The sequence below is a fragment of the Delphinapterus leucas genome, chromosome 15, assembly GCF_059928025.1.
Source record: "Delphinapterus leucas isolate spDelLeu-1000000601 "Yukka" chromosome 15, BTC_Dleu_Yukka2, whole genome shotgun sequence".
NCBI classification, from domain to species: Eukaryota; Metazoa; Chordata; class Mammalia; order Artiodactyla; family Monodontidae; genus Delphinapterus; species Delphinapterus leucas.
The window spans coordinates 43,141,419-43,150,256 of record NC_143143.1 but is presented as its reverse complement, the minus strand read 5'-3'; the positions used below and the strand labels follow the sequence as shown (position 1 = coordinate 43,150,256).

The window sequence follows — 8,838 nt, the reverse complement described above, 5'->3', positions numbered from 1 at the left end:
GGTCATTACTTGGCTCTATGTGTAGACAAGAGCCGTCCAATAGCAATTTCTGCGATGATCAAGTGTTTTCTCAGTAATGTTCAATTTGTAGTCACGAGCCTGTGGGGTACTTGACATGTGGCTAGTGAGACTGAGAAACTGAATTTCTAACTTTAATGTAATGAGTTTTAGTTTAAATAACCACAGGTGATTATGGCTATTGCATTGGACAGGGTATGCACCCCTCTCCACCCTGTCCTGTGTCCTCAGGTGCTAGTGACAGGCTTTTCCACCCCGGGGGGCCTGGGGCTCTTATCACCAGCAACAATTGGGAGTCAGTCCCCACTTCTCACAGTCCCGAAGCCCTGAGCACCTGGAATTGTGCATTTCCACACATCGGTTTTCTCCTTCCCCACGGGAGACGCTTAAGTTCTAAGTCAGAGCAGGGACAGCTGCCCACGTGCTCTGGAGAGAAACACTGCCAAGCAGGGTCTTCATCAGGGGACCTAGGGGTTAACAAGTCTACGAGCAGGTGTTCATGTTAGAACTAGAAAGTTCTTTTCTACGTCTCTTAAGAAAAAAGCTGCTTGCCACACTTGATAAAGCTCTTTGGCTAAGGGTGAATCAGCTAGAACCCATCCGTGAAGTGACCCAGCCTGGTGGCGGCCAGACCTGACGCTTGAACGTCCCTCAACTCCTTTAAGGGCTGGCACGGGCTCAGAGGGCCCCGCCCTTCGTTTACGGCTTTGTCTCGCCGCCGCTGTAGTCCTGAAATCCTTTGTAAATGCTGAACAAAGGGTGTGGCTGGTCCGGTCCCCTTTCCCGTCTCACGCGCCCACCTCTGAGGTCTCTGCAGGGGCGAGTTCCAGCCGGTGTCTGGAGGCCCCGCCCCGCCCCGGGCCCGTTGCACCGAGACAGCCTCTCCAGGGCGGCCAGAGTCGTGACCCCTGACTCAGCTCTGCAGCCAGTGGGATGTCAGGCCAGCGCCTGCCCCGTCCCCACCCTGGGCTGCGCGACTCTCCGATCTGGGGGTCTTTCCTTCCTCCTCTTGGAGGGGCAGTCGCTCCCACTCCGGGGACCCTCAGACCTCGGTGTCCCTTTTCGTGGGGTACCGGGGGGCAGCGGGATATTCAGGAGGCTCTGCGCCCGCGGGCAGGCGTCAGGGGGTGCAGGGGACCACAGTGCCTCCCGCCTTTCGCTTTCGGAGTGTCCCCGCCCCGCCCCCTTGGTCACTGCGGTCAGTCTGTCCGCCGGCAGGTGCTTGTCTTCCGCAGGTGATGACACCACACTCTCCTGTTCTTTCGCAAGTCCTGGGCTCTGCTGGGCGTGGGGGCCCGATCCGCGGGTAAGACGAGGGGTCCGCGTGTCCTGCCCTGGGAGAGGCCTCTGGGTCCCCACACCCTAACCCTTTTAGCCCAAGTTCGAGCTCACCAACGTCTTTGGTTTCGTTTAGAGTTCAACAGCGCCGCCGCCTGGCGCGTCGCAGTAAGTGACCGCGGCGGAGGATGGCGCAGGGTGTTAAAAAAAAAAAAAAAAGTTTGCCCCTCACCGTTCTGCTTTGGACCCACCCCTCCGCATTCCTGATCCGAGAGTGAGCGGATAAGATCGCGAAAGTGACAGATTCCAGTCTCCTCCCAGCGCTCCCCACCCCGCGCGTGCCCAGGACAGCCCCTCGTCTATGTCCTTTGCCGTCCAATTGGCATTTATGTGCTCCTCTGTGTCAATCTGATTGCTCAGCCAAAGGGAAAAACCCTCAAAAGACAGACCCTCCCTGCAAGGGCACACCACGGGTCCCTTTGGGGGTGCTAGTTGCACTGTCCCTCTGCGATGCTGGAAGAACTCAGACCAAACAGGCTAAACTCGCTCGCCCCTACAGGGCTCGGCGGGAATTCGCCTGCCACCACTTCCGAAGGGTGGCAAGACCTTGCCGCCCTGACAGTGTCCCCACGACTTTCTCACGCGATGAGATGAGGTCTGGCCGTGGCAGCTGGCGCTCAGGGACTCGTGGGTCCCCACTTGGGGACCGGGTGTTAGGCCAGTCCTCCTCCTGTGAGCGTGGTCGCCTTAGCCACGCCCGCTGTCTCCAAGCGCCTCCTTCTCCGGAGCTAGGAGCCCTGGCCGGGGAGGGTGTGGCTCGCTCTCCTTGCGCTCTTGTTTTTTGGGGAAGGCCACGCCCTAGGCAGCCCCTCCCAAAACCCTCTGGGTGGCGGGCACCTCCTCCCGCAGCCCTGCAGGTCCTGGGCGCTACGTCCCCACCTCTCATTCCAAGCCTTCCTCGCCCAGTCTCCTCTTCCCAGAGCTCCGCAATCCAGCCTTTTCCTTGAAATAGGTGGTAACAGCACATTGATGAAGGAAAAGAAAGAGGACCGGAGATTAAGGAGGGCTGCGGGTTAAGCCCCTTGTAGGGCTGCACGCGTGGGGCGGGTCCTGTCGCCGTGCTGACAGAGGTGCTGTCCTCCCGGGACCCTGCGCTGCTGGCCCCGCCCGAGGACCTCCCAGCCGGGGCCGAGTTTACTCATCCCCGCGAGGTGATCCTGGGCGCGAGGGCGGGCGCAGGGCGTTCGAAGAACCCAGTAATCCGAGAATGCAGCATCAGCCCTTCCCACCAGGCACTTCCTTCCTTTTCCCGAACGTCCAGGGAGGGGGGCCGCGCACTTATAAACTCGGGCCCTGGCCCGCCCGCCTGTCAGAGGCTGCCTCGCCGGGGCTGCGCGACGCAGCCGGACGCGCCTAGTCCGGGACCGACGCGAGCGGCTGTCGCCGGTGGCGCCCTGCGCCTTTCAGCCCCGGCCGGGCCCCTGCGCGCGGCGTGTGGACACTATGCTCCGCGTCCTGCTCCTCGGCGTGTTGGCCCCCGCCGGCCTGGGGCTCCCGGCGCCCCCGGAGCCGCAGCCCCTCGGCAGCCAGTGCGTCGAGCACGACTGCTTCGCGCTCTTCCGGGGTCCCGCGACTTTCCTCGCCGCCAGCCGGGTCTGCGAGCAGCTGCGGGGCCACCTGATGACCGTGCGCTCCTCGGTTGCAGCGGATGTCATCTCCCTGCTACTGAGTGGCGACGGCGGCGATGGCCCGCGGCTCTGGATCGGCCTGCAGCTCCCGCCCGGCTGCGGCGACCCGGGGCACCACGAGCCCTTGCGCGGCTTCCAGTGGGTTACGGGCGACAACCGCACCAGCTACAGCAGGTGGGCGCGGCATCACGACGACGGGACGCCCCTCTGCGGTCCGCTGTGCGTCGCCGTCTCGGCGGACTGGGCTCTGGCACCGGGAGAGCCGGCCTGGGAGGAGCTGCAGTGCGGCGCGGAGGCCGACGGCTTCCTCTGCGAGTTCAACTTCGCCGCCTCCTGCCGGCCGCTGGTTGTGGAGCCCGGCGCCGCGGCGGCCGCCGGCGTCTCCGTCACCTACAGCACCCCGTTTGGGGCCCGCGGCGCGGACTTCCAAGCGCTGCCGCTGGGCAGCTCGGCCGCCGTGATGCCCCTCGGGGTGAAGCTGGAGTGCGCGGTGCCGCCCGCTGAGGCCGAGGCGCGCTGGGGCCGGGAGGCGCCGGGCGCCTGGGCCTGCAGCGTGGAGGGCGGCGGCTGCGAGCACGCGTGCAACGAGAGCGCCGGGGCGTCGAGCTGCCTCTGCCCCGCCGACGCCGCCCTGCAGGCGGACGGGCGCTCCTGTGCGGTGCCGGCCGAGCACCCGTGCCACCAACTCTGCGAGCACTTCTGCGTCCCCGGCTTCCCCGACGCGCCCACCAACTACACGTGCATGTGCGCGACGGGCTACCGGCTGGCTGCGGACCAGCACCGGTGTGAGGACGTGGATGACTGCACGCAGGTGCCCAGTCCGTGCCCGCAGAGCTGTGTCAACACGAAGGGCGGCTTCCAGTGCCACTGCTTCCCCGGCTTCGACCTGGTGGACGGCGAGTGCGTGGAGCCTGTGGACCCGTGCTTCGGCACCAACTGCGAGTACCAGTGCCAGCCCACGGGCGGAACTGACTACCTCTGCATCTGCGCCGAGGGCTTCGCGCCCATCCCCCACGCCCCGCACAGGTGCCAGATGTTCTGCAACCAGACTTCGTGCCCGGCCGACTGCGACCCCAACAACCTGGCGATCTGCCGGTGCCCCGAGGGCTACATCCTGGACGAGGGCTCCGTGTGCACGGACATCAACGAGTGCAACAACGGCTACTGCCCTGGCGAGTGCCACAACCTCCCCGGCACCTACGAGTGCATCTGCGGGCCCGACACGGCCCTCTTCGGCCAGGCTGGCACCGACTGTGACCCCATCAAGGTGAGCGGCGGCGACCAGGGCGGCGACGAGGAGGACGGCGGCTCTGGGGCGCTCCCGGGCAGCCCGACTCCCGGCGCCACCCCTCGCCCCTCGCCCCCGCCCGCGGGGCCTCTGCATTCGGGCGTGCTCGTAGGCATCTCCATCGCGAGCCTGTCTCTGGTCGTGGCGCTTTTGGCGCTCCTCTGCCACCTGCGCAAGAAGCAAGGCACCTCGCGGGCGGAGCTGGAGTACAAGTGCGGGGTCCCCTCCAAGGAGGTGGTACTGCAGCACGTGAAGACCGAGCGGACGCCTCAGAAACTCTGAGGGACCTCCCTCCCTGGCCCAGGTGTTGGGTGGCCTTTTCCTCCCTCCTGGGCCTCATTGCTCCTCCCCTCTCCAGCCTTTCTCTCCCACTACCCCAAAGCACCTTGGCTGGCGTCAGAACTGGAGAAGACGCTCGCTCCTCTTCTTTCGCTGCTTCTACACTTGGCTATGGGGGCGGGGGGCGGGGGCGCGTTGGAAGAAGTATGGCCCCAGCCATTTCTATGATGTCATCGGACAAGTGGGCAGAGTTGGCAGTTTTACAGTGACAAGATTGCGAAGTGTCCGATGCCCTCACCGAGGGGCACAGGAGGGGTGAGTGTTCTTGGTTGGCGGCCTTGGGGCAGACTTCATCCCAGTGGACTAAGTGAAGTGTAATTGAGTCATAGACAATGACCAAGATATTTATTTTTTAAGTATTTTTTGTTCTTTGGCTTCTTTCCCTTACCCTTGTGTCTCCGGCACCCACTTTGTATCTCTCCCTCCTTTCTCCCTTCCCCTCTCTCCCCTTCTCTGTCTATATATTTATGTGCTCCCACTTGTCATGGGGCCCTTATACTATCTTTTCCAGCCCTCTCGCATTTATGAAGCCAAGCGGCATTTCAGCCCTTTCATTTCTCCCAATTTACCCCTCCCAGGAACTCGGCCAACCCACCTGAGCCACCCTACCTGTATTGGACCCTACTTCTGCCCTTAGCTGTCTGCCTGGGCAGAAGTGTTATGTGAAACAGAAACAAAAACACTAGAAATAAGAATGCTTGGGAATTTGTTCTTTCAGCAGATTTGCTAATTTGTCCTGAAATTTCAGGCTTCCACAGCAATATCATTTTAACAAAGGTTAAGATGTGAAGGGCATTTGTTAAACTAATGTTGCTGGACTATCACAGGAATTCAATGCAAGGAGATTTTCATTTTTATTTTTAAACAATGAACCTCCATTTTATTGTTGTTGTTGTTTTGATTTGGACTGAAAAGTAGTCATTGTTGTTAAGCTTCTTATGCAGTGTCTTTTCCCATTATTATTATTCCTATTATTATTATTATGAGTTATTTTTGACAATGTTGAAAATGTTCACATGGTTGCTCTAAACTGAGAGAAGATGGAAGCACCTCCCGGGAGACGGTGTAAGAAAGTTTTGAGCTGCAGGATTCATGCCAATGACCATTTGGACTCTCACCGTTCTTGTCATTTGTAGGCCCCAGTAAAACCAACTCTACTGGTTTCTTGAATTTGGGAGCTTGGGGATGCAGCCTGGAGCATGGCCAGTTAGGGCCTCACCTTGATCAGGCCCTCGAGAAGTTCTCCCAGTTCGGAGGGGCCTTCTAAGCCCAGCCATTTGGAACGTGGTCCAGGGACAAGAGGCTGGAGCTGCCCCTGCCAGCTGGTTAGAAATGCAGACACTCAGGCTCCATCCCACCTACTGCACGAGAATCTGCATTTTAATGAGACCAGCAGGGGGTTGTCTGCTTCGTATATTTGAGGAGAGCTGTTCCAGACAGCTTCCAACATTCTGGAATAGATTAAATATGGATGAGTAATAAGTAGCAGGCCAAGTCAGGCCCTATATTCTCAAGAAACTGAGGAATTTTCCTTTTATAGCTTTGCTTTCTGGTAGAAAAGCCTAGGTACACACCTTTAGACATTGCCACACAGGGTCTTTGGTTCAAGTAAGCTAAGAATGGAATGCTTCATGCTTCTGTGTATGGAAAAAAGCGTATCATGTAAATGTATCTTGTATAATGCAAAGGTTTTCCTCTACCATTTTGTAAACTCAGCACATTTGTACATAGTTATTTATTTATTGGAGATAAACTAGAACACAGGCAAAACTCCTGCTTATGACATCACAAGTGGAAAATAAACAAATAACAGTGCTCCTGGGTTTTGTGTCTGTTCACCTCTCTCCCCCAGCCCCCTCATTTTATGTTATTAAACGAGGCTCATGGACAATGTGGATGCCAAGAGGAGCCTTTAAAGGCTGCGCCCCCACCCCATCACTAGCTCCGTCTGCTCCAGGCTCCATCTCTGACTTTCAAAGACCTTTCCAGTGGAGATTGTTTTCACTGTAGAAGGACTTCATGTTATGTCTGTGTGCACAAATATTTATTTTTTCCTTCTGTAACCATAACAACTTCATACACAGGACTTATGCCTAAGTGTTTCAAAATATATTATAGGATTATTTGTTGGGACGAGTTAAACAGTCCTTCTTGGGGCATCTCTTAGAATCTTGGCTGTGTGTCCCTCTGTGAATGGTTTGGCATTATCTGCTCTCAGAGATATGCAAACACAAAAGTCAGTCTGTGGCTCAGAGACCAAGGTCTCATGCAGTATTAAATCATCCTCATTTCTCTTGGAGATGGGAAACACTGTCTTTTTAATACACACATTTCCTGGGCCCCTTTTCCTGGGATGGTGAAACTGGCTGAATTTTATATGCAATGTTCTGAAAGTTTTCAGAAAGCAAAAGTTGGAAGAAAATTGAATTCAGTCAAATATCCAAATATTTTTATACATTTGGATCATGCCGAATTTCTCAGTTTTAATCTGAGTAGTTGCTGTCGTGAAGATGCAGTTGGAGATGTCAACGTCCATCCTGGATGAAGGAGACGGCTTTGGGGTGTGTGTGGAGCGGGTGATAGGCGAGGGGTGCCTTCCCGAGATGGCCAGTGCAGCAGTGTTGCCCTCAGGACTCGGAAGGCTAGCAGAAAACCAGATTCAATAAGAGGTATGTGTGAAGGAAGAACTCGATGAGTGGGAGAAAAGCAGGTGCAGATAAATCATGCTGGGGGTTGAGAGGGGAGAGTGATACCTTACCAATCACCCTCACCACCTACCCTTCCACTTTTCAAAAGGGTCTGCTCCCAGGAGCAGTCAAATTGACTGTCAGAGTCTCATTGCTTTAGGATGTCTTCTTCCAAAGAAGAGATCCTTTCTCAAGAACACAAGAAAACCAAAACACACTTTCAAGACTCAGAGGCAAGAACCCTTACTGGGGAATCTTGGACCCCAGGACACCGGCAAGGTTGAGGCGGGGCGAGGCGCAGACCCTCGCGATGTGCCTCCCTTCCTGTCCTGTGGGAGATCCAACTCTCTGTGTACAGGCTTCACCTGAACTTGAGATTTCCAAACTTCAGCCTCTCTCTGAGAAAGACACCATATAAACAAATCACTTAACTCTAAAAATGATCCCCCAGCATTTCAAACCTGGGTGGCCCTTGTGAAATGGGCCGCGGGCCCTGCCTTCTATTCACATCGTTGTCATCTAGGTCTCCCAGTCTCAGCAGCGGTGTGCGGTGTGTGTTCGCTGATGGCGTTCCAGGGTTCATGGGGCCTGGGGAAGAAGGCCAGGGTGGATGAGTCAGAATTTGATTTTATGACTCAAATGACTTTTTTGCCCTCAGACCGAACCGCTTGGATCAGTTCAGCAAATATTTATTGAGCATGTGCTCTGTCACTGGTGGGTGACAGGCATGGTGACAAACCCCTGCCTTGAGAAGCTTGAGCTCTGGTGGGGGAGACAGATGTACAACAAACAATTCCTGCCCCCCCCCACAAACTGGAATTGCCTCTGAAACAGTGGTAGGAGCCGGGGGGGAAGAGCACAGCACGACAGGGCTGGAGAGCCTGCTGGGCCAGCTGACAATTCTGGATGTGAAGGAGAAGCAGGGGTTGGTCAAACACAGAGCTGAGGGCAGAGCAGTCCGGGTGGAAGGCACAGCACGTGCAAAGGCCCTGTGCTGGGAAGAGTCTTGGCAGAGGGTGTGGAGTGAGGTGAGCAAGGAGGAGGGGGTCCAGGATGAGGCTGCAGATGTGGGATGCAGAGAGAAAAGTGGAGGGGGGGAACATAGGTTAGAGATGTCGAATTCTATCCTCGGTGCAAGTGGATGAGTTTCATAAGAGCGCGCTTGTGCTCCATTTACGCACGGAAATCATTTGAGAAGGTAACACCTACTTCTAGACTTATTCACATGTCCCCACGGCAACACTTGCACAGTTTGCATTGTAAGAATCCAGCAGGGCCAACAAAGAGTGTGGGTGTCATGCACCCCAGATCTGAATCCCAGCCTGACATGGGTGGTCACATGGCCATGGGCACCACACAACCCCTAAGACTGGGAGTACCCCGGTGGCCTAGTGGTTAGGATTCGGTGCTTTCACTGGCATGGCCCGGGTTCAATTCCTGGTTGGGGAACTGAAATCCCACAAGATGCACATTGCAGCCAAAAAAAAAAAGGAAAAAAGAAAAAAACCCTAAGGCTGTAAACAGGATGCTGGCCCGGCCC

General features: G+C 56.6%; 1 protein-coding gene across 1 annotated transcript; it reads left to right on the top strand.

Moving 5' to 3' along the window:
- Positions 1 to 2,368: 2,368 nt before the first annotated feature.
- Positions 2,369 to 7,889, top strand: THBD (thrombomodulin). The gene has a single exon (XM_022594195.3). It carries the CDS (start codon positions 2,800 to 2,802, stop codon positions 4,552 to 4,554), a length of 1,755 nt encoding a protein of 584 aa, XP_022449903.1. The 5' UTR covers positions 2,369 to 2,799; the 3' UTR covers positions 4,555 to 7,889.
- Positions 7,890 to 8,838: the final 949 nt, after the last annotated feature.

Bases quoted from the DNA above. Each gene is read 5' to 3' on its own strand.
- THBD (XM_022594195.3), top strand. From the start codon at position 2,800: ATGCTCCGCGTCCTGCTCCTCGGCGTGTTGGCCCCCGCCGGCCTGGGG.